Genomic DNA, 25992 nt, shown 5'->3' with positions numbered 1-25992 from the left:
TTCATTTGGGAGGAACACAGAAGCCTTTTTCATTATCAGGTTGTTCACCTGTGTGTATTCAGTCCAGACTTAAATTTAATCCTTCTCACCTCCTTTTTTATTTAGTGCCTTATTAGACTGTACCTCCTTTTAAAAACCAGCCTTATATATCTTCTCTTCTAGCTCCATATAATTTTTGAGAAAATATTTTTTTGTTCCTGCAGAATAACTTCCTTGCATTTATGATGTTTATATCCCCTTTCTTTAGATTCTCTCTCAGGAGTAACACTGAATTATCTCTATTTAAATCACTTCAAGTTTTAGCTAGCAATGTGAGTGTTTTATTTTAGCAAATGTTGTATTTTTGTGGTATTAGACATATCCGTGCATAAATTTCCCCACCTCCTCTGGATTTTGTAAAAGAAAAACTTAAACACAAAGTCCTGCAACAGGCCTTTAATGCTTATTTCTGGACGCACAAATTAATTTATTCTTTTTCTAAGAATAATTTTTGGGTTTTAGTAAGAAACATGCATATTACATGAAGGTGTTTTAGAATCTAACTTAGAAGTATAAATGATCAGAAATCAGTTCTTAATGGGTGTCTTAATTTCTTTGCTAAAGAAAAGGTGGAATGTCAAAAATCCTGAGGCAAAATGCATGCAGGTAGGGAAGAAAAGAATGAACAGGTGCCAAAGCTTGTAAATATGGGAGAAGAAACTGGCAGTAATTTACATTTGAGTTGTCATTTTAAATTTAAGATATGAGATTGATCCTGCAGTGCAGAACAGAGGCAGATCTTTATGTCTGTTTGGGATCCAGGTATCGTCAGCGAGATTCTTTTTAAATTCAAGGAGCTATTCAAATAAATAAAGAAATGGGAGAAATCTCCAAGAAAATAGTAACATAGAAACTGGCTATATTTAAGCCAGAGAGTAGACAGAATTACGAATCCTGTTTTACAAATCTTACGAATTATAACATCTTGGAAATAAAAATTTAATCAGTAATGCGTATTCCCAATCAGCTACACTAACTCCATTCCTATTTGAGTATATAATTTTAAAAAGATTTTTTTAAGGAAAGTGTACTAGTCATCTTCATAAGCGGTGCATCTGTCTTTCTGAATGCTCAAATATTGGAAAATATCCTACTTTCTTCTCCCACAACATCTGCAGACTTTCAGTCAGTAGTAACCTGTATGGCATTTTTCAGGGTGGCCATGGCATATACAGGTGTAGAACTCCATCAGCTGCAAGAAGCAATTAGGTTAGGCATAAGGAAAAATATTCTAATAACCAGAATAGTTAAGCAGGGATACAGATTGAGGTAGATATTGTGTTCCCCAGAGACTGAAGTTATTCAAGAACCTAGAGAACTATCTATCATAGTGAAGTTGATTTTGCTTTGAGATGGGGAGGACATCATGCTCACCCCTTCCACTTTTGAAGTCTGTGTTGTATTCACTTGATGAAAATGGAATCAGGACAGTTTATACTGACATGTATTAATCATTTGTATCCAAGTCTTGTGGGTGCAGAGGGATAAAAAAAACAAAATGAAAACCTAATATTGCATAGTGTAGCGGTAGAACAACAAAAAAAGTTGGGTTTTAATAGCATATTATAGCATTAGCATATTTATAAGCTTGTAGTTGAAAGATCTGGTGGTGAATTAAAAGGTACTCAAGCTTTAGCATGAGTTTGGTATGCAGCAAACCCGTTTAGCTCTGGAGATGGATACCTGAAAGGCATTTAACACTTTTTTTCTTCCCCCCCCCCCCCCCCCCATTAACTCAGCCTGAAATTTTTTTTTTTTTTTGCGCGTTCTCAATTGTGAGTTAGAACCTGGAGAAAGAGGCAAGTTGCACAAATGGAAGGAGAAGAAATAAGAACTGTCTAGGTGATGCTAAAGCAGAAGATGGGGAGGGAGAGGAAATCTGAATGAATCTTATATGGATATTCAGATATACCGTTGAAAGCTGTATTTTTTCCTTTTCTGAAAATGAGAATAAGGCTTTTGGATAGTGGAGTTCAGACTAATTGTGTGAGTTCACAGGTTCTTAAAAGTAAAGTTACCAACAGCAAGACATAAAAGGGAAGTGTATCATCATTACTAGAAAAGTAAATAATGATAATTATTTCTTTTGAAAGGCAAGTGACAACAAAAGGAATTCACTATGAATGGTTCAGTTAATGGCTTTTCATGCCTCATTTATGACATTCTTTTCTATAAAACTACTGAAAGTATTGAAGTGCACAGTGCTGGAGGGACACATTGTTTTCTTGTAATGATTATTCTCATCTCTAGTTGATGAGTTTTTGTTCTCCAAGAAGCACAGAATTAGTATATACAGTGTTTAAATTATTTGACTTTAAAATATGTTTCATTGATGCAATCACTTCATGATTAGGCTGTAGATAGGACTATTGCTGAATTGTCTCCACCTATTTCTGATGGAATACAAAGTGCAAGCTATTCTATTTGAATGCTAGAAAAATCATATTCCTACATAACTGAACATCTTAAATTCCTTTGGTGTTTATTGCAGTAACATCCATCCTGTTAGTTGACCTAAGGCAATCATTAAACTGTGATGTTAATCCAAAGAAATTCCATACTAATGCAACATTCATTAATGCTTATTTGTGTATTATTATTACGTGTGTCATGTCTATAGTGGTGACACTTTGAAATGTCCACTATTATGAATGTATTAGAGATTTAATGTAACAGTCCTGGGTATAATGAATTTCATGTTTCAGGCTCATTTGCTATTACACAGCAGGTGTTCCTTTGTAGTTAACCATCTAAAGAGACAGTTTTAAGAATGAGTTATTTACATAAAAAATTGATGCTGATAAAGTAGAATATAAGCTCCATGCCATGTGGGATTTTTACAGTTGTACAAGTTGCGCTTCAGCTTACATAAAAATTCTTGGCAAGGTTCTAGTGGCAAAATGTTAATACCTTAGGTGTTCATTAAAATAACATTAATCATGAACTCTGATGATCACGTTGATTTATGCTGAAACTTTATAATTAAAATTAATCAGATTCTATAATTAGGTAGAGCAGGAAAATGGAATTTGGCCTTGTTACTTTATAATAGAACTATTAATTCACTTAAATGTTAGAACTTTTTTGAGAAATTTAATGAACATCTGCTTTTAAATATGGATCATACAGTCAAACTTGTATCTAATAAGAGGTTCATGTGCGTCTGTCTCTGTTGAAAAGTGTTTTGCAATACTTTGTTCGAAACATGATTATTTTTTCTTTTATAATGTGATGGTCTTCAGAAAGCTGAAAAAATATCCTGCTTTCTGGTGGGCTGAATCTTGATTTTAAGAAACCACCCTGAGGGAAATCTGATAAATAAACCTACAGGGTTTCAGATAATGTCTGTACTTTAGATGACTGGATGTTATTCAAGCTGCCTGGAAGTCATCAGTCTGTCATTATTAATTACGCGATAATCTTATTTCTCTGTCAAAAATGGAAGTGAAAAGAGTTACTATTACACTAGTCCTATCATTCCTACTAGAACAAAGAAAAGAGGCAGCTTTTCTTGTCAAAGTAAATTTACTTTCTGCAGGACTTGGGAATGTTACAAATTTATATGGCTTCGAGGAAGCCATGTACACATTCAGAGAGCAACTAGTAAGACACCACATTTAACTCAGTAAGTCCCTGACCTACAAATTGTCAGGGACTCTAGGGGTACTCTGGGGAAATACTGCTGTGTGCTTGCCCCATTCTTCACTCCTTTGTGTTTCATCTCTCAGCTGCTATTCTAGACAGGTTATCAAGCCTAGATGTACTTTTATTCTGAGAAAGTAAAACCATTGTTATATTAATTTACAGATACTGATGTCTTTACTGGTAAGATTTGCCTTCCAGAAGCCCAGGCCTCTGAGACCCATGCAAAAGTTTGGAGCAAAAAGATCTTCCCCTCGAGAGAGGAGGACCAGGTTTAGGGATCATGAGTTGAATTTTTCTTTCTTACCTGTTCAACAGACTATTTCTGCTAGACCAGTTGGGAACTAAATGCACCTGCTTCTATTTGCCACTATACATGATCACGTAATTTGTTTATATTAACCATCTTTGAGTACCGACATTGCTAATAAAGCAATTTCCAGAATTTATTACAGTTCTGTTGATACTGGAATCCTGGCTTTATTTTTCTAGCCAGTGGTGCTACCCTTGTAGTTTTGTTCTATCTTTTTTTTTTTTTCCTCCCCACTCACGTTACATTTTTTGCATGATTTCTGTTCTCTTGTCCAATCTGGGGATTGGGAATAACAGTAAGAGATAAAAAATGTCTTGAGAGAGACGGGGAGAACTGGAGTGGCTGTCAGTAAAGCAAGCTAGTACACAACTTCTGAGGCTAGTACATTTTCTGTTTGTATGTTGCCAAAAGAAGTTTGATATTTGCAACCTATTTCTGAAAGCTGTGAATACATATATATATGTGCGTTTTGTTTGTTTGTTAGTGGTAGTCCTCAGATTTTGATCAAAATCTCTCTGCAAATTTTGATCTCTTTTTAATTGAAACAGTCATTTGCTTTCTTGTATAGGTGTTATTTTGGTGTTTGTTATTTTTTTTCATATACTGTTTGGAGACATATGTGGTAATTTGTCACATTAATCATTAATCTTCATACATACCTTCTTCTCTAGATAGAACCTTGGTTCGGATACTTGTGCTCAGTTTCCTAATGGGTGTTTCAGCCCTGTAAATTGCTGTACAAGCCTGATCCTCTGATGGGTGGTGTGAATCGTTGCTTGTAGCTAGATTTATTTTTTTAAATTGTCTGTGTTTTTTTCTTTTTTTTTTTTTTTATTATTGACAGAGGTTATACTCTCTATCAGTTTGCATTTTGCAAGCATAATGAACTTGCCCAGCTTTTTGTTGGTAAAATGATCTACCAGGGTATGGTGGTGACACTTAACTGCAAGACTGAGATTGATGTGGTTGGCTGAGTCTATTTCTGGTTTATGTATCTTATTGCAAAGGGAAATTGTATTTGAAAGTGACCCTCTGTAAATAAATATTTGAACCCATAGGCTCAGCCTCCTTTTTTCTTGCTATCCTGTAGCTTAGAAGACTGGGGCTTTATTAGGGAATACTTCTTTATTTTGTCCACATAACTAGAGCATTTGCTATTTCTGTGCACTCTGTGTCACTGTTTAGGTGGCAGTAATCTGTTGGAAAGCAGGTGTACACACAGTAACATAGGACCTTAGGAGTGAAACTTTGTTTGGGTTATCTTAACCTAGACACTTTTCGTGATACGGATTTTTTAGGGAAGGTACCTACCTGCTACCTAATTTCTTGAAGACATCCATCTTGTTGAGAATAGCAGATTTTGTGTTGATGTAGTCCATTAAAAAAATGGTACCCATTTGTATGTATGGAAATGTATGTTTTAACACTCTAGATCTGGGGTGGGCATGTATTCCACCGCTCCCATGGGCCCTGGGGTGTTGTAGGCATCTTGCAGGGCACTGGCGTGGCCCCATGGGGTTACAGAGAGCCTGGCATTACAGATGCCTGGGAAGTTGGTTGTGGTGGTATAGCAGACCTCTGAGGTGCAGAATCGCTGCTACTTCTGTGAACCTGCTATTCTACCATTCATCTAGTGATATGCGGTCTTAAAGTACAAGTCTTCCAGGAGCAGTCGAAGACAAACCAGATTCATTAATGTATGATTCATTATTGAGGGAAAAAAAACCCAACCAAACAAACCAACAAACAAAGGGAGAAATTTTTGTGTGTACATAAAGATATACCCACTTGTGCTTGTTTAACCAGATACATCAAAAAGATTTTGAGTCTCTTGGCATAAGAAAATCTTCTATCATGTTCCTTAGCCTAAGTTCATTAGAGTGTCTTAACATTGAAAATATTCGTGTCGTACAGTTCTCCATAAATTAGATGTATATGGAGCCTTTGAACATTTGTTCATTTTAAGTAACTGCATCAGTGCCTGGACCACACTTGTGCACCAAAAATATTGGAGGGCAGTGGGTCAAGGTAAAGAATAGGAAAGACAGTGTAAGAATAACTGAAATAAACTTTTGGGAGGATGGTATTGGATCCTAACAGCTCAGGCCTTCTATTATGACCAGAATGCCTGAACATTAAACCTTAAAAACAACTTTGAAATGAAGCAGTTCACTTCTCCCTGAAGTACAAAAGTCACTTGACTCCAGAATGACAACTGCATTATTGGTTTCATTTTATAATTAGCAAAATGTATTTTCAAACTGTGCATAGTGAAATTCCAGCACTGTAAAAGATGACCAGAAATTCAAGAAACCATGTAGTAAAGAAATAAGAAACTGCAGTGTGGAGGTTTTAAGATGAGTCTTAGAAAGACAAGTAATGTTTTGAATAGCAAATAATTTATGCAAAATATGTTACAAAATCTAAGATGCTAAATAAATAACCAATACAATGTATTCTGTTTTGACACTTTTGTTTCCACTTAAAAGATAGTGAATGCAGATTCATTTGTTAACAATATTTTGAAGCTATTTTTCATTATATTTGCTATATATTTTGTACAAACAATTGAACTGTAATTTTAAATTTCAATCTTCCGCTTTGAAGCTACACGAAAATACGGTGGGATAAACATTCAGAAAAATAGATTTGTGGTTATATAATTCCTCTTTATTATAAAAAAGTTGCTTCACCATATGAAACTTTTTTCTCCTATATTTTGGAAGGTTTGTGTCCCCTTTTCTATTTCACCGAGTCAGCATGATATAATATGTTTCTAATTTCTGTAATCCTTTTTGATTACAACATGAGGGTAGTATTATAAAAGTTGTTCTCATACAGTATTGAGAAGTCTTGAAGATTTAAAAACAAAGAATGGGATATAAGAATGCTTCAATCCAGATATTAAATGGTAGACAAATAAGTAATGTAGTAATTGTTACAAACTTAATACTACATTTTTTTGTTTTGTATTTAAAGGTTTGGGGTTTTTTTCCTTAGCCTGATGTATCATAATGTTAAAGGATTAATAATCTTTAGCATTTGGTCCGAATGACTATATTTTTCAGCAGAGATTTCTTACTTTTGAATAACATTCTGGAAGTAGTATAACTCTGAGGGCTTGTTTCTGTTGCCACTCTGTCAGCAGCTGTCTTTGATAGAAGTAAGTTTTGGGCTCATTTGTGTTTAAGTAGAAATACAAATGTCTGATTTGACAGGCTATAGTTTCACAGCAGATTTTATACAGGCAGCTAGCTGCCTATTGACATGTCAGGTCCATATTGTCTTGCAGAACAGTGAGGCTTCACAAAATGTCAGTGTTGGCTGACAGTTTCATACATAAACATTGTTGTTAAAATATATATGTTTGTCATTACATTTTTCTGATTTAGAAATCAGGCTGTATTTCAAGGCAACAGGTAACTTTGAGAATTGGTAAATTTTGTTTTGATTTTCACTTATAGGAAAACTTGGCTATGTATTTCAAGAATTTCTTAGAAGTCTGAATAGTTACACCCTCTTTTTGGTTAATGCATTACTTCTCGAACCAGTAGATAAAATTCTACACATTAAACACGATAAAAACGGTGCATATTCTGCAAAGGACAGAATTTTTGATTAAAGTTTCTGGGCACAAAAGCAGTAACAAAATGATCCCTACAAAACAGAGTAACTTAATAACACAAGAAATAACTTTTGTTAATTTGAAACTTTAGAAACTGAAACTTGTAAGATGTAATTAAATTATGGTACTGTACATACCAGCTGTTCTTGGTATTTGAAACTTTACAATATGAAAAATACATTACATCTGTACAGTTTATACAGGTAGGTAGGATGAGTTTTGAAAAAGATTCACTTTAAGGGTCATACTCTGAAGTCAAAAAAATACTGCACAACTTAACTAATTACAAATTGTAGACTTGAAACAATTAATCTTTGTGATTCATTTTTAATTTGAACAGGGATCCTAGAATCCATAATATTATGTCTTCTCACTTCTGTCCATAATGTTACATAGAATTTGGTTGCAGCCTCTGCTACAGGAAAAAAAAACGACAAGAAACCCCGCACAGTTAAGCCAGCTGCTGACTGTGTTCCTTGATTCGTGCTGTTGTCGTTATTGTGCTCAGATCCAAATCAGTTTCTAGGTGTGTTTCCACTGTTTCTTCCTGGTTATTCGAGTCATAGGGCTTGTGAGCAAGCAGTTCATGATGGACTCCACAGTAACTTATCGTGGGCTGATCATAGGCAAGAAATGTTGACACATTCATAGACAGTGGTATCTAGGGGAAAAACAGAGATGAAAACCAGCCAGTTACCAAAAGACAGAATCAAATTATACTTGCCTGAATTTGATGCTAAGGAAACAGGCTGTCTAAAAACACTGGCTATTGCCAAATATAGTGCTGCATGTAAAAAACTCTTCCTTCTCTCTATCCCTCTACCCCCTCCACTCCACCCAAACCCTAGTTTTTACTAGGTTGTTTTAAACCTAACCACTACTGCCTCTGATCTTGTGTGCCAGGGTAGGTGTGTGATTGAATGTGTTTGGGAGCATTAAGATGTGATTGAACTCAAATTTTCTTTAGAAAATAATTAACCTCTGCTAAAATCAGTCTATCAGGGAGGAGAAAGAGGAGTAAGTCAGTTGGAGATATATGGAATATTTCAAATGAAATTTAAGTGGCTTTTTAAGTTTAAGAGTGATTAATGGATCTTGCTTGAATATGTCAGTGGGTGTCATACCTTTTGGTCTGCTGGGAAATACTCACAGATGACACATTTCCTATTATTTATTATAGCATAAGCATCAGTTTGAATCTAGAAGCTTTCAGTAAATATTGGACCATAGTAGATGATACCTCCATCCACTGTTATGCTATGGTATCTCTGGAAGCTTCACTATTGCAGGTTTAATTCAAATGGTTTAGGATGAAAAGTGATGTCAGTTTAAACCCAGACATCAGTGAGGCACCACATAGCCACTTGCTCAATTCTCCCCTCCCGTAGTGGGACAGGGAGGAAAAGTGGAAAAAAAGCAAACTATGTGGGTTGAGATACGAACAGTTGAATAATTGGAATAAAATAAAATATCCCACTACTACTAACTGTAATGAAAATATAACAAAAAGAGATAAATAAAACCCAAGACAGACAAGTGCTACATAATGCAATTGCTCACCACCTACTGACTGATGCCCAGACAGTCCCTGAGCAGCGATCCCATCCTTCTGGCCAGCTCCCCCCCAGTTTATATACTGATCATGACATCCTATGGTATGGAATAGCCCTTTGGCTAGTTCGGGTCAGCTCTTCTGGCCATGCTCCCTCCCAGCTTCTAGTGCACCTCCTCACTGGCAGAGCACAGGGGACTGAAAAATTCTTGACTTCGGATAAACACCACTTAGCCACAGCTAAAACATCAGTGTATTATCAACATTATTCTCAAACTAAATTGCAAAGACAGCACTGTACCAGCTACTAGGAGGAAAATTAACTCTATCCCAGCTGAAACCAGGACAAATTATTAATTTTTTTTAACTATTTCCTTGGTGATTTTGAACACACATCAGCATGGAATTATTTAAAATACGCTGTAGAATCAGAGGTGTCCTTAATATAGATTTTGAGTTGTAGGTATTTGTACTATTAGATTTATTTTTTTATATGTTAAAAGAATTGAAGGACGAAAAAGGTGACTGTATTGTAATGGCTTTATGAGTCATGCTTAAAGTATTTAAAAATCAGATTTCCAGTCCATTGTAAAACTAAAGAGAACAGCTTTTATTTGTGACTTTTATTGTTCTCTTGCTGTTGTTCTGAAGAGTGACTGAAATGCAATAAAACTAAATGTGAAGACAGGTAATATTTAAAAGCATTTTAATTTGAAATATGAAATAGTACGAAACAAAACTGTTTCTCATTAGCACTGCTCGTTGATGCATTTGCATGTCTCATCTGTACCTCTACATGCTTGTGACAGCATTTTAAACACTGCTCATATGCTATCCAAAACATGGAGATTGAAAAGTACAAGGAAATGGATGATTTTTCTGCCTACATATGAGATATTCATAGCTCATTAAGAGCTAAAAAACATCCAGTTTAGAAGATGGATGTATGTAACGTCATCTGATTATACTCTCTGAGAAGAATATTAGTTAAACCTCTGACAAAACTGTATCTTCATAGGATAGAAGCAGAAAACCAACGGAATGTATCTTTTTCTCTCCTGACTCTTGTATTTGAAAACTTAAGGTTAAAGACACTATACTGTATTGTCGGTGTCTGGTGATCTGTATCTCTTCACTCACAGAAATTGATGAGCTAGCTCTGCATTTCATGTAGCAACTTTGAGTGTTGTTTTTTTGTTACTGTATTTTGTTTGGTGTTTTTTTTTTCTTTTTCCCCCTCATGATGAAACACTGGATGAACACCTCGGCCTTTCTTAAACTAATGAAAAGACTTAACCTGAGGAGGAATTCTAACATTTTAAATACATGCAATAAGAAGAAATGCTCCACGTTTCCCCCCTTCATAAACACTTAACAGTATCTTTTCCTAAACTACTGAACATTCCCTTTTACAGCTCAAAATGTATTTCCTAACCTAATTTCATGAATGTGACACAATATTGGATCGTGTCACTGTGGGCATGAATTACTTTTGTGGACTGCAATGCAACAAATGTGTACTGTGTCGTGCAGCTTTGCTCTCATGGTAGACAAAAGGCTACAGTGCTACGCTACGTCCTCGTCATTGCTGTGATCGTGTCCAGAACCCTGGCCCCTATGCGATCTCAAATAGCAATTTCAATGCAATCAATACAGTTCTTAGATCCTACTATAAACACCACTGATCCCCTTTGTCCCATTGTGCCTTCAATTCCCATGATACTGTAGGGTAAAACCACCTCTGGTCTTCTTTGTGCCTAACCTAAAGATTGCCATAAATTCTGGAGATGGGATGTAAGCAAAGCCACTTCCATCCATTCATGTTTTGTTGGCCAGGCATATGTGCCTGAGAGATACAGAGTTTCCTGCTGAGTGAACCATCTTAGTAAACAGTGAGGCTAGAAGGCATGAGATGTCCCAAAGAGTGTACAAAAAGGAGAAGTGGCATAAAGGCTCTGGCTGTAGAGGGACTCATGTAGATGTGCTGGTACTTACTTTTTCTCTGCACACTCAGCTAATTTAGTCATATTTACATTGCCCTTTTTTTACAGGAGCAAAAGGTGGTGAATGTCTTTGAATCACTGTCTATTCAGACTTCCATGGAAACCAGACAAATTGTTGTACAATTTGGCTTCAGATATGCTGTTTCCCACATTTTGGTTGGAATAGTCAATCCAGAGATATTTAGTGGCACATCTATCAAAATGGAATATATGGGTTGACATGCTTTGTAGTAATTAAAATCTGTCTCTGTGTGCTTGGAATAAGAGCTGAGGCTTGCATCAATTTTTGGAAAAGGTTTGTGGTATGTTGGACTGGAAAAAGTGCGTGTGCATTATGATCTTAATGCCTTGTCATATTCTCAGTAGCTTTTTATCACATATTTTTTGTGCAGTGTATCTAAATTGCTGACATTTGATCATACTCTGTTTTCAGCAACATCAGTCTAGAAAGAAAGCAGAAGAGAGGAAAAAGGAGCACTTAAACTGCTTCAGACCTATATTCAGAAACAAGCTGATTATGGTTATGGCCTTGTTCTAATTTCTTTCTGATGCTGACATGATGGCCTTGCAGTAAAGCAGCTCTAGAGGAAGCTGGTTAGCAGTGTAAGAAGGCTAAGCAAACTCCATGTGCAGTTGCCATGAAATGTAGACAATTGCATACGAGTGTTTTTTCATGCATGCACAAACACATATAGGCCTGAGTGGGCAGCCACATAGGAGGAGATCTAAGGCCTAGCGTGAAACAGAGAACAACTTTTGCATTAATGACATTTTCCTTAGTCTGGTTAAGTTTCCATTCTTAAAAAAATTATCTCATGTGCTTCTCCACTGCTGAAGTGATGTATGAAATTATGTTGGCAATTCTACCTTACTCTGGGCAAATATGAACCAGGAATGATGGCACCCTTCAGAAGAATCTGCGCTGGTTCTCTTGTAACCAGGTCATTCATGTAGAATGCAAAATCTGCACCTTTTAGAAAACTAGTGATATTCAGACCTGTTATAAAATCTCCCAGATAGTTTATTCTGACCTACAACTTTGCTCTCGCTGCATGGTTTTCCCCTCCTTAGGTGTGTCCCATTCTGTCCCCATTTCCTGGAACAGTCAGGATCTGACCACCTGCCATGTTTTTAGTGTGTTTGGGGAAGGAGACTCCATGGTCACTCCAGTTCATACCGCAGCTCATTTGTAATCATCAGGTGAAGCTGCTACCAACTGCTGCTTTATTTCTGTCTGGGTGTGCTGGATCACTTTGGGCTTCTCGGGTTATAGACCTGGAACAGAGATGTCAACCCTCATGGCATGGTAATTAAACAAGGAACATCCCTGGTTTTATTTCCTCCTATGCATTTTTCCTTCTGGTAGTGGTATGTGTCTCAGTAAAAGTTCTATCTCTACAAAACTCCCATTTTTTGAACTTTTTAAAAAACTCAAATAAGTAATACAACAGCATTTGCTGTCAAAGAGATGAGAGCTACCATTACAATTCTGGAGTAAAATCCACTGCATTTTTTAATTGGTAGTGATGTGTGAACTTCATATGGTTTGGTGTTTAGGTCCAGATGAGCATCCAGAAAGCCTCGGTTTATCTCAGATTTACAGTTCAGAAGCCTTAAAATTGCAATTACTATTCAAGAAAGTATCTGTCTTGCATAGTATTAAATTTCTGTGCAGTATAGTGGGGAAAAAAGTTCCAGCAACCCTGTATTTTTTCAGTAAGGAAGTCTAAAACCCCAGACTTGTTTTACACAGAAAAAGTAGCTAAAAGGTTCCATTTACAAAACTGTATAGCAAACCAGAATCTTTTAAAAAATAATTCTGTTCAGTCCTGACAAGAATTTAATCCAATGTTTGTTTGTGGTTTGTTTTTTTTTTTTTTTAAATACGGGACTGAAAGTTTGGCTCTGGCTTGTCTCTAGCAATTACAGAGATCTGCAGGAAATAGGTTATTTTATCCAGACTGCAGAAGTATATTTACTATTAAACAGATGTGAACTGGTTGGGCAGGGGAACACTTATGGCTACAGATTAATATCTTGGCAGTCAGCAATGATGGGAAAGATTCTAGAAAAGACATACAGCATTTATTAAGCTTCTGGTGTTGTGTGCTCTTATCTGATTGCTTGACCTTGGCTTGGCTTTCATAAGAAACAGACTTGCTTCTTTTTCCTGAATTTATTGTATTTAGACACAGAGGCAATATGTTCAGTCTAAGGATTTTGGTATTTTGTTAAATTTAATGGACACGGGGCGTTCAAACCTCCTGAGGGAATTTCAAGACTCAGCCACAGAATGCTGGAAATGAAAGCTTAGAAACTAAAGGCATAAGGGCATAGCGACAGATCCAGAGTGGCTTAGGAATTCAGGCATGGGGGAGTACAGTAGGGCAAAGGAATATTACCAATGAAGATGACAGAGATAAGGAGCTGAAAAGCAGCAGATCATGGAATAAAAATAAGTAAACCAGTTCATACACTGAAATGGGAGAATAAAATGAGTTGAAGGATTGAAGCAATAGAACTGTTGGTGTTGTGATATATCATTCTGAAACTGTACAGAATATAGGAATGTCATTACAACATAGGCATGGGAATCTAACATATCAGCATATGTTCAACATACGAGAATTAAAACTATTTCATATAGAATTCAGTGGACTTTTCTTATTTCAAATGAACCTCAAACCAAACCTGATAATTTAACATCCATTAGTTTGTCTTGTGATGTTTTTGCCATATTATCTAAATTTATTGGTGGATACATTCTGAATTGTACTATTTTTGAATTTTTATGCATGTAAAAAAGAAAAAGGCTTGGAAAGAATAAAATACCTTGGGTTTATTAGATAGAGAATACATTAGAATTACAATTAATGTATTTAAGAAATCTTATCTAAATTGCCTCTTCCATGAATCTTAACAACCTGATTTCAGACCTTGAATTATAAATGAAGGCAGTTTCTGTCTCCATTTAGGAACCTCCTGAATTGCTAGTTTCTTTCCTGTAACTCTGAACCCCACTACTGAATGTTGTTCTCAGCAAAGCATCTCTGAACCCATTTTAGTAATTGTTATTAGCCCATATTTCTGGGATATCTTTGATTCTTCTCTAAATACCCCTGTTTCCCACGAGCTTTCTTATTTGCAAATCACTTGTCAAACTGTGCTATGTTTTTGCTACCTCTGTTTTCTTAGCCCTCTCTCAACTTCTGAACTTGCCTACTCCAAAATGTATTATGCTGCTTTTTTTAGCATGGTCAGCTGCATTTACCTGTTTTTCTCTGTCACACTCTGTCCTATTTTTCCATATTTCTCATCTGCATGTTTCCTATCTTATCCCCTGCTTTTCCCTTCCATTTCCTTAAATCTTCGCTTCACACAATGACTGCCTTTTTGGATTAAATTGTGCTCCCTTTAAAGCACTGAAAATGGATGATTGCAGAAATTACTAGTCACTTTTAAAGATCTTAGTTTTCCTTTAAACTTCTAAATTCTTAGGTGGTTGTTCTTTAAAACTTGTGTCTGCATATTTCAACCTTTCAAAGTCAAAATTCTAAAGGCCTGGGAAAGGGCAATATGTTGTTAAATCAGCTTGTGAGAACTTTGGCATGAAATGTCACAGGGCATTGGTATTAACTCACCCAGCTTTACTTGTGAATGGCAAGGAGGAGTTGTGCAAGTGAAGGGATGTAAAGGGAAAGATGTCTTCAGGCTTATTTTACTTTGCTCAAAATGCATTTCTACTCACTTTAGGCTGTAATTAAAAAAACCTACCAGAAGTGTAAGCAGTAACAATAACGTTAATTGAATAGCAAAACTTTTCTTCACACAGACGTTAAGTTAATGCCCTCTTGGCGAGGGAGAATTGTATTTCCTATTCAAAGGGCACATCTGTCCAGATGTTGTACGTGATTTCAACATGAAAATTTATTTTCTGTTGCTCAACACCACTTGTTTTTCTTCTGCTGTAATTTTCCTTCCCAGCAGTAAATCTCCATAATAAAGTACAGTAGTGATACGGTTCATGTGTTCTGCTTGGGTTTGCTAATTTCTCTATTCCAGCATGTTCATCTTGGATTACCTAAATTGGGATCCAACACTGAGATACAATGCAACCAAAACCAAACATGTATTACTATGCACCTGTTTTGTGACCAATCTCCACTACCATGATTTTAGTTATGTCAGTGTAGAATTGGTATCTTAATTTTAAAGTAGAAGGGATCGGCAAAAATTTTTCAACAAGTTGAATATACTAGTTTGGATAATGGCCTTTACCAATTTTTGAAATGCCAAAGTGAACAGCTGCTACAGAATATCACACCTTTCTCTTTGTTTTTAAGAAGTAAAAGATGAGGAAGAGGAAGAAGCAGAACTAAATGGTTTTATTTTGCATTCTGATTCAGTTCATTGGGGTTCAGACTAAGAAATAGTGAGCTGTGGTTTCCTATTTGCTGGACATTTTGTCCTGCATGCTGTTAGCTTTCTCAAAATTTGAACAGGGTGACATTTACTTAACATCTTTCCTTCCTGCAAAGAATGTGACATTCGTGGGATGAGAACAACGTGTGACTTGATTAGCTTTAATTGCTTGCTTGGCTTTGAAAGTAGTATGTATTACTCTTTATTTTAGTTAGACAGTCATGTTAGCTGTTAATGTTAAAAAATTAACAAGTTATAAATACTGTTCTGCCTGACAAGGTAAATATCTGCCCTGCCTTTTCAGATTTTTCAATTTGTGTGTGCATGTGCTTTTTTTTTTTTTTTTTGTGGTGGTTTTGTTTTGTTTTGTTGTTGTTACTTTAACAGCCTGTAGGTTTAGATTTTTTTTTTTCTTTTTATCTTTTTTTATATAGCAGTCCTTCAAGTTCTAATGCAGTGAATTGAATTATGGAAGTAGGTAGCAGGTATAAGGGTGTATGATTATGAGTAAAAATTTCTTTAATAATGAAGCGTAGATTCCCCTAAAGTATTTATAAAAATTTTATTACAATTAGATCTGTATCTCTTGAGTACTAACCTTCTTAGGTTTCTCATCTGTTTTTAATTTGTATAGAAAACTTGGTGTTTATTAATAGGCTCTAAGGCATAATTACTGAAGTATCATTTAAAAAAGACAGGTCTGAACTTTGTGGGACTAAAAGTAAAACAACACAGCTAAAGCTTTTACTTTAGATGCTGGATAAATGAGGTATTCAGTTCAAAGTATGACATAGCAAGCATTTGTTACATATAGAAAAATATAGCTGTTTTTGTCTTAGTAAAGTTTGCTGCAGCTTGAAGAACCTGACCATCATACTGCATCTTAGTTATAATTAATTACTTAGCAATCAATGGATAATCTTAAAATATGAAGAATTTGCATAAATAAAAAGCACATGAAAAAAGACACCTTTGAAAAGTAAATAATGTGTTTATAGAGACGTCTCAAACAGCATATGTTTGTAAGCCACACACCTGTAGGTAGATGCGTATATATATTGTACGCATAAAATTGTAAGTCTTGTGGACAAGCCCTAAAAGAGGTCAGTGCAGCTCCTTCCCTTCTCCACGGAAAGTTTTAGAATACTAAAAAGGAAACTGCACTTTATTAGTATATCTTGAAGTAAAGGGAGTCGAATGAAAGGAACCAATGAGATTAGTTTGATATAGATATATGCTTGTTTCATAATTAGGGGAGGTCTATCTCCCTTAAAAAAACGTCTATTGTATCATAATGTTGAACAAACAACATATTACAGTTAAATTTAGAAAAACTTGTCCAAGACAGGCTTAGTTAAATATGCTAGAGTGCCTTGTTTAATTAAACACCATAGGTCCTGGTCATGCAGGATGTCTTGCGGAAACCAAAGGGAAGACTTTTTGTTTTGGAGAGCTCTGTGGAGGGAAAGGTCTGTGCGTAGTATTCTGTGGTATTCCTCCTAATGAGTAAAAATCGTTGAAGAGGGGCTATAGCCAATATCTAATCAGTTACAGTGAAGACAGCAGTTATTTTTACAGATTTTCATTAAGTGTGATTGTTTTGGTTGGTCGTTGAACTTTCTGGCCCATCATAAGGCTATGTTTTTTGAGGACTCTATTCCGCAAAGGTTAGATTCTCATATATCAGATAGGCGTGTGCAGAGTGTGATTAATATGATCTTACTTTCTTTATCCTTCTCTAATTATTTTAACTTAACAAGCAATTTTAATATCCCCCAAGTGCTATAACAGACAATCTCATTACTTTTCATCAGGCTTGTTTACAGAGAAATAAAACAGCAGCAAAATAAATAGCACTGTGAGTATTGAGAAGCTCGAGTCAGACTCTGAAGACGTCATGAGCCAGCCTACCTTAAGAAAAGGAGGGTATTTTTGTTGATACAATCTTTAGCTTCTTGTTTTTAGTGGGTGAGCAGCTGGGGAATATTATATAGCTTCTGTATCTAGGAAGACTAGGTTCTTATTTTACTGAAAGCTCAAGTTCTTAAAGCTCCAATACTTGAAGCTTTAGGAAGTACCAGGAGCCTCGATAATACTGATGAGAGGTCATCCTTTTTCCACTTGGCCCTTTCTGTGTTATCTCCCACTTGTTAACCTCTTCTTTCTTACTTCTCTTGTTTTCTTGGTTTCCCTCTATGTCTGTCTGTAAGAGGAAGCATTCTTCTTATAATTAACCATATTAATCATTTGTGTAAACTCACCATCTTAAAGTTATATTCTTGGCTGTCATTAGTCTGCTATCTCATTCACCTTTGCTTTACTTTGTTTTCTACTGTATCTCTTCAGCTGTATCTCTTCTACTGTATCTCTTTCAGTAAGGTGCCCTAATGCTCTCTTAAGTGCCATATCCCCAAATACACTTTCTTGACTCTAGAAAAGGAGATGGGAAGGCTTGGTTGTGCTAAGACCAAACTCACAGTGAAACCACCCTCTGCACTTTTAAACTTCAAGCATTAGCTTTTAGCCCTCAGTATTTAAACAGTTCTCCTGCTGAATGGACTATGATTGTGGGTTTCATACTATCCAAAGTCTGATCCTGCCAACTGCTGCATGCAGTTGTGACTAGCCTACTAGAATGAGCTGATAAACATCCATGGAGTTAATCTAGTGTTCGTATAAATGGGAGTTGTACGGACCATCAGATGCCAGGCCAAAATATTTACAGATCTAAAGGAAAAGATCTTGTGCAATCTCTGACAGCAAGGAGGAGACCTTACTTACTCTGCTAGTTTAATTTTTATCTCTCAAAATTTTGTGAATTTTATTTGAATTGTACATTACTGATAGTTTGAGATTAAACTGGGATAGCAATTTAAAAACCACAAAAAGCAACAACCAAAACCTGAAGCAGCTTTCAATCCTCTTCTGACATTTCTGAAGAAAAGGTTTTCCAGTCACATCTGTAGCTGACAGAATCCTATCCACAGTGTTATTGTAACTGAAAAATCATCATGCACTCTCAACAACACAGGTGTGCTGGCAAAACCCTTCATCCAGATGCAACCATGCTTAATTTTATTAGTTTAGCTTGTATTGGTCAGGATGTTCTTTGGCTTGTGCAGGAGGTCTGCTGTCAGGTTGTTCTGATGAGCGTGATTGCTATTACAGCAGGCTCAGCTGACTTTCAGTGATATTGAGGCATTTGGTGGCTAGTGATGTGGTATCAGGAATATTCCTATGTAATGAAATCTGGAGTCCCAGGAGCCTTAGGAAGTACATAGGAAAGGTTAAAAAAACCCCAATAAACTCACCACCGCGCCTCACCTTATCCTTCTCTGATACCTCTGTAGTGCTGCATATTTTGTGAGGCAATGCTGATCAGTACTTGGGGTTAGCCAAAGCATATCAGGGAATGTGTGGATTCATTTACAAGGCATATAATGAAAATGTCTCTTTGGATGTAGGAAATTACTTACGGAAGAATGGGAATGTCAAGCGTGTGTTTTTTGTTTCATTCTCAAGTGTGTTGCAACATTCCTCTTTTTATATTTTAAGCAATCGGTTTCTATGGATGGTGTCCTCTTGCAAACACTGTTCTCAAATTAATAAAATTTAAAAATCTAACTTACATTCGTAGCTTGCATCAGTTTATAATATGAATAATATTACAATGACTAATCCAGACATGCCTGTCAAAGATGGAAAACCCATACTGAGACTGCTTTAATCCATTTGCTGATTTTTATGGTCCCAGAGTCCCTTGAAGTACCTAACTGAAATCTGAATGTGTTCTACATGCCGAGTTTTGCATGAAGAGCTTTAAATTAGTTGGAAGACATAGATGGATTCCCTTGGGATTCGATCATTTCTTGAAGCCTAAATGGTTTGTTTATTGTAGGAAGTGCTTTATTTTAAAAATCTATTTTGCACTGTATAATGCATCTGTTCTCATTGAAAAACTTAGTACATGCTGCACATAATCCCAGGTATTCTTCTCTCATCCTTCCTTTCTTGTTCCGTCTCCCTACCAAGCTGATAAAAAGCTCATTTTTTTTTTTTTTTTTCCTGTTGTTGCTCTTGAGCACAATGTGCTTTGCTGAAGAAGCAAGAGCTGGGAGTCCTGGCTTGGCTAGAGGCAAGTTAGAGCTATTGGTGGTAATTTGCAGCTGTGTGTTACAGTGAGTGTTATGCTGAAACTCAGGCAATGCCAGGGCATCACAGACTGGGCGGTGGAGGCAAATAGGCTGGGGGTGGGGGTAACTTGGGGGTACACAGTCACAAGACAGTAGTTAGGGAGTAGGAGGCCTTGTTTTGTGAGGTGGGTTTGTGTTGCTCAAAGAGTACGAAGTGAAGAGTGGAAAGAATTGGATCATTGTCTATCTGTTCAAAGAATAACTAAAATAGGCAAAAGATCAATTCTTCATATAGTTACTATTACACTTTAGTTAAATAACTAGTGTATTGCTCTCTTCTAATTGTTTGAACAAGCAGTTTTCATGTTTCTTAAAACACTTTTTGAGTGATGCCAAAATGCTAGTGTAGTTTTGGCAGGAGGCTCTCCTGCAATGAGGTTCACTTTCATTGCTAGTGGTAGAATGATCGTGTTCACCCAGAGAGCAGAGACTTCCTAAAGGACATTGGGAGAAACAATTCAAAACACAGAAGAATTTAACTCAAAAGTAAAATTTCTAACTGGAAAGCTATAAAATTAGTATAGATTAACATATATAACATTTCTTAAACACAGAAATTTACATTTAATATTCAAACAAAATACTGCTTTAAGAGACTCAGTTCTGAGAATTTACCATGCGATGAGCAGTGTTTCGTTTATTTCGATTTTTCATAAAACTCATCTGAGTGAAGTACTTGCAATTACATTAGTGAATATGCTCTGTGTAATTATTTAAGTAAATTAAAGAAAGATCTTTGTTAAAAATTGAATGATATTATATCAGAAGGCTAATACCAGATGCCGCTTGAAAAGCAGGAGCAGGGTTTAATATAATTTATATATCTCATGGATGGGGAGTGTGGTTCTTTCAGTTCTCAGGAAAGGTTCTTAAGTTCACTGTGTTTATCTAACAAATATAAAATTGTTATTTTCTTATATGACAGTGGTAATGATACAGCGTTTCTCTTCCTTAACCAAGATATCCTCTGCATATAGTGTTTAATATTTGTGCTAACGGAATAATTTTTTTAAAAAATTCTTCCTTCTGTGGGTGTGTTTAAATGGCCTTCATATTCTATCACAGTATAATTCTAGAGAAAAAAAGCTCTGTTATATTCCCAAGCAGTATATACTAGATTATTTTTATTGATAAGAAGTATTAATATTTGCAGTTCTTAAAATATTCATATCACGTACCTCAGTTGCACTGCTCCTAAGATTTGCATGGCAGTCAGTCTGTATGTTTGGATATCTGTCTGTAAATAAACAATTCTTTAGTGTAGGACTAAAAATGTTGCAGGGTAGTAATGTATTATTTGTCCAATTTAATATTAATTCCTTTAAAATCCAGACCAAACATTCAAAGCATAAAGTGTCAGCTTATTGATAGTCAGGCTGTTCAGCATCCTTTTTACTCTTAAATGATTCACTTGTTAGTTACTGTGGCAGATTTTCAGGAAAATTATAGTAAGCAAGGGAGCATAGAAAGTACACTGTGACAGAGTTAGAGGTGTGCAGGCAAGGGACCAAAGCTGAGTAGAGTAGTTTAAAAAAAAAAAAAATCCTGGAAAATTGTCCTAGACCTTTTTGGTTCATTAAAGATGACCTTAATTGCTGGTTTGCATGGTTCATAGAATTAGGACTGGGTTTTGGAGTTTTTGATATCCAGGTGACTCACATGCTTAGCCCAGTGTGATAGTTACCAAAAGCCATTAGGAAGCTGCTCTGCTGTCTCTGCACAGCTGATGCCTTTATAGCCCTCATGATACAAGAACTTGAATAGGACATATAAAAAAGAGCCTCTCTCAGTCTGTATCTGGGTTATTATTCCCCTTCATGGCTTTTTTGACAAGTGGACCTTAAAACTCCATCTTCCTGCTGATACCACTGGCATTCCTTTTAGATTTGTAGAGGTGAAGTGCGTTTTCCCTTTAAAGAAATCTTCAAGTAGCCGAGGGAATGAAGACTGCTTAGGATATTTATTTAGAGCCAGCCGGTTAAACCCAGTCACTTTGATCTTTTCTAGAACCGTCATGCAAATAGGTTTACTTTCTTATATTAACTGTGGAAAGAGACATCAATACTTACTTACTGCATAGCTGTTTTGGTTGGCATGTTTTCTTTAGGTCAAAATGGAGTCATGTTTCTGCGATAAAAGCAGCAGTTTGTACTATTTTTGGTATTGTGGGTAGGCAGGGGATGGTTCTCCTCAGAACATGCAACTGGAGATGTTAAACAGTATTACAAAAGCCCACTTATATAGCAGGAGCCCAGCATGAGTGTAAAGGAACACACAAAATGGATGATGAACCGCATTGCCAGCACTTCTAACAGATCTGGCCTGGAGAAAAAAGAATGCAGCCTGAATATTTTTGAAACAAGTTATTACAGAAATTGTAATAAATATATTCCGTTTCTGTAATTCTATATGGAAACTTCCACGGCGTTTAGAGGAGATGTGTTTCTGTTCAGATAGCGTATTTGCTGTTAGAACGCGTGAGAAAACTGTGGAAAACCAGACAAACTTAGAGGACTCAAGAGCTAGGCATAGTAAACCAGCCCAGCTGTGTGCAAGGCAAAATTAACTATGGATATACTAGATGTTCATCGGTCCGCTTGGCCTAGTGTCAGTGTTTACTGCCTGCAGGTGGTAGCGATAGCAGGGGCAAGAGGGGGAACAATGTGCTGGTAATAAAGGAAATTGCCCTCTGTATATGAGAAATATGAAGATGTGTGAGCCATCCATATTAATGGATGTGTGCATGTTAAAGATAATAAAATAGTGCTGCTTTTCAAAATGTTAAGAAAGGTACATTCGAGAGCCTTCATGCTCTACCTGCACTCGCTCTGGGCATCTCCTGATGATAGAATATGAACTTGCACTTAGATGGAAATTCAGACTGAGAGATTTTGGGTACACAGTGAATTAGAATGGAAAATAATTTAGGACTAGTGAAATTTTTCACAGCACTGAAGCATTTTCATTTTGAATTGGAATATTTAGTTCTAATAGTTTTTGTTGCACATTTTGGTGCAACAAAATCAAAATTTATTTTTGGAAAGTTTATTAGATTTTAAAATTTGCATCAGTGTATTAAAATCATAATGGAAACAATTTGTTGTAATCCAAATGTTCCAGAATTTTTAGTGAAATTATGTGGATTGTTTTTTTGATTTTTCTTTTTTTTCAAAAAAAAAAAAACAAACCAAACCCAAAGTGATTTCATGAATTGGAATTTTCTGATGGAAAAATCCATCCACGTGTTTTTGACCAGTTAGGAGTACTTTGAGAATAATTCCAAGGATTGGTTCCTTTGAGGCTGGATCACGTCATTAGCATGATGGTATTTGCAAAGTACTGTCACATCTTGTCTGAGACATCAGATTCAGACACAAAAGGCAATCTAGCAACAATAGATTGAATTATTAATAGTAATAATGCAATGCTTAGTGTCTTTTACTAATTAGAGGACTTAATTAAGTTGTCATGAAAAAATATAGATAATCACTATGTCAGTTCTTCTTTATCATCTGGCTGCTTAAGCAAACCATTGTCTGGCATATGTTACACACCAATATGTGACATCTTTTTCTTCCTTTCAATTTCCTTAGGCATTTCTGGGTTCTCTGTTTTGGAGTATACCGATAAAAATTAGATGTGGACCTTGACTTGTCTCATATGAAGGGCTCTGATGCCAACTATTCTATATAGTATTAGGAGTTTTAAGGCAAAAGATGTTATGAGTAGTGTGGCTTTATGCAATCCTAAATTTCTGTTTTAATATTTATTAGCCATAAAGAAACAAGAAAATCAAGGAGTATCTGTCACTACTTTGGAGAGGTGTTCTCTTGCATAGGATTACTGACATTAGAATGATAACAGCTTACTTGCATTTGCTTGACTTTTTGATTCACAGCTCAAGTAGCATTTTGTCAGTGAAGGATCTTCCTCCATTTGGTGAGTCATCATGGAGTGCTCTTGTGTTTCTACAATCCTAGACAATACAAGATCACTTCTGAAAAACTACTGCTGGCATGTATTTGGATCATTCCCTGTGAAAGTGCTACGTGCTCAAAGTAGTGTTTTCAGGTCTGATTTTAGAAGTCATACAGCCAGATTCAAGGCCTCATTGACAGAAGGATGTATGAGTTTAAATGATGCTTAAGTGCATGCTAATGCATCTGAACCAGAGATGGCAACCCCAAGTCATCTTCCTTGTTTTTTTGACCTGTAAGTTCCCAGAGTGCTGCAGTTCAGTGTTACTTGTGGACTTGGAACCATCCTGATTGACCACCAGGGAATCCATCAGCTGTGCTAAGTGGTGTTTGGATCTGGAAGCTGGATTAAGTGGTGCTGAACACAGCAGGAATGGAAGATAGATGTTTGCTTATAACACTGGTTACGTGTGCTGACAGCACAACACTGCATCCAAAGAATCTGAATAGACCTGAAGAAGGGCCAGTATAGGTACTTGATGAGCCTAAATCTTTTGAGAGACCACTGTGTGATTGCAGAGAGAATTGTCTTGGCTAACTTTACCTCTCCTAAAATGTCCTCTAAATCCATCTTCTTTGGAAACCTTTTTGTAAAACTTCCATTACAAGAATTTGCATGAGAATGACCAAACTATAATTAATTCATAGTACAACTTTTTCAAAATCTCCATTTGCATGCTTTAATATGCACACCACATGGACTGAAAATCTGACCAAATTTCACAATCAGATGTCACAGGTAACATCTAATTAAATGTACAAAACAAAATTTTAAATATTTGGGCAGAATTTCTTTAGGGTGATTTTTAGGATAAAAGAAATATATAACTTCATATGACAGAGATGTTTTCTGCCTTTTTAAAGAATAGTTTGCTATTTATAATTTTTTTCCTTTTGGTAATATGCTTTGCAGATTAAAAATAGATGAACAGAGAACTATTCAGCTGAGCTAACCAAAGGCGCAGATGTCTAGTACAGAAATCTGCCAGTGTCTCAAATCTGTATTGCAAAATCGCTTATGAAAGACTTTTTACCTTGAAGCTGGTGAAGTTAACTGGAATGGGTCTTGTTTGTTTTCTAGCAGTGGATTTTACAGTTGTACAGACAAAATTTCTCTAATATCATGAATGTTAACAACACATTTGATAAATCACATCAGGGTTCAGAAGTAGTCATATTGTTCAAGGAAAGGATTGACTACAGGGTAGCTGATGTAGATTTTGGTGCTATTGAGATAGGAGTCTGGCACCTGCTTCTAAATGAGGTAGCTGACTTTGGTCACCTAGAAGTCTGTTAGAAGACCTTGTGCCTCCACAGTGGTTTTCTGTCCCAGCCACACTGGCAGGTCCTCACTTGTAATTCACCTTCCCCAGAGCCGTCTGGGCAGCCACAGTCCTGACTTTATCTGCACTCGGGATCTGGCACTGACAGGAGATGAATCTGGAGAAGGCAAAGTGCTGCCCAGAAAGGATTACTTTTCCCTAGGACTATTTCAGGATTTGGTGGAAACTCTTAGTTTGGCATTCTGTTGAAAGAGAAAGGTGATAAAATAATTACATAAGTTGTCATGATTTTTGAAAGATACAGCCAAATTATTGATCGTTGAAGGCAAATAAATAATTTCACATGTATGAATTTCTGTAGTAAGTGAAGATTGGCTTGAGAAGGAGGTTACTTTAAAGCAAGCTGGTATGTAGATTGATATCTGGTACACTGATTGTCCAAAAAAATGCTCTTGCTTTCCTGTCAACACAAGGTAATCCATGGCAGTTTTCCTGCCAGTTAAAATAATACTTTGCATTTTCTGTATCAATGTTTTTACCATTCTGTAAGGTATCAAAGGCATGTCATATCTGAAGATGGTGTCCTTAGCAGTACAGGGAAATGCACTGTTTAGACTTCTGGATATCTGAAAATACTGGGCAAATGTATTCTATTCAAGGAAGTAAATCTCTTAGCCTACAGTCCAATGAAAATACCCTTAAGGGAGTTTCTACTTTGCACACTGTGGTACAGAGCTGCTAACTCAAATCCCAGAAACAGTATAGTCACATTAGGTCTGAGTGTGTCTTAGTAACGCCTCCAGCCCCGTTGCCTTTTGTTTGTAAGCAAGCTCAGTCAGGGTTGGATTACTTCCTTTCTCTGTTGCTCTGTGTTCTACAGTGCAGATTTACATGCAGTGTCTCTTAAATCTTGTAAAGTGATAGTTTAAAATTGGCGTATACA

General features: G+C 36.2%; 2 protein-coding genes across 4 annotated transcripts in view; one reads left to right on the top strand and one right to left on the bottom strand.

The window, feature by feature from the left end:
* The window catches only part of CTNNA3 (catenin alpha 3), a 519632-nt gene that overhangs the window by 142173 nt on the left and 351467 nt on the right, over nucleotides 1-25992 (top strand). The gene's annotated exons all lie outside the window — the stretch shown is intronic.
* The window catches only part of LRRTM3 (leucine rich repeat transmembrane neuronal 3), an 89498-nt gene continuing 69776 nt past the window's right edge, over nucleotides 6271-25992 (bottom strand). For all 3 annotated transcript variants that reach the window (XM_032994550.2, XM_032994549.2, XM_032994548.2), the window contains one exon: nucleotides 6271-8280. In XM_032994550.2, coding sequence (XP_032850441.1) covers nucleotides 8071-8280 — 210 coding nt within the window. In that variant the 3' untranslated portion in view covers nucleotides 6271-8070. The remainder of the gene's footprint in view (nucleotides 8281-25992) is intronic.

Source organism: Tyto alba, unplaced genomic scaffold (assembly GCF_018691265.1).
Source record: "Tyto alba isolate M040663 unplaced genomic scaffold, T.alba_DEE_v4.0 Super-Scaffold_1, whole genome shotgun sequence".
NCBI classification, from domain to species: domain Eukaryota; kingdom Metazoa; phylum Chordata; class Aves; order Strigiformes; family Tytonidae; genus Tyto; species Tyto alba.
Note: the sequence above shows the minus strand (reverse complement) of the source record. Positions and strands in the feature narration are given on the sequence as shown.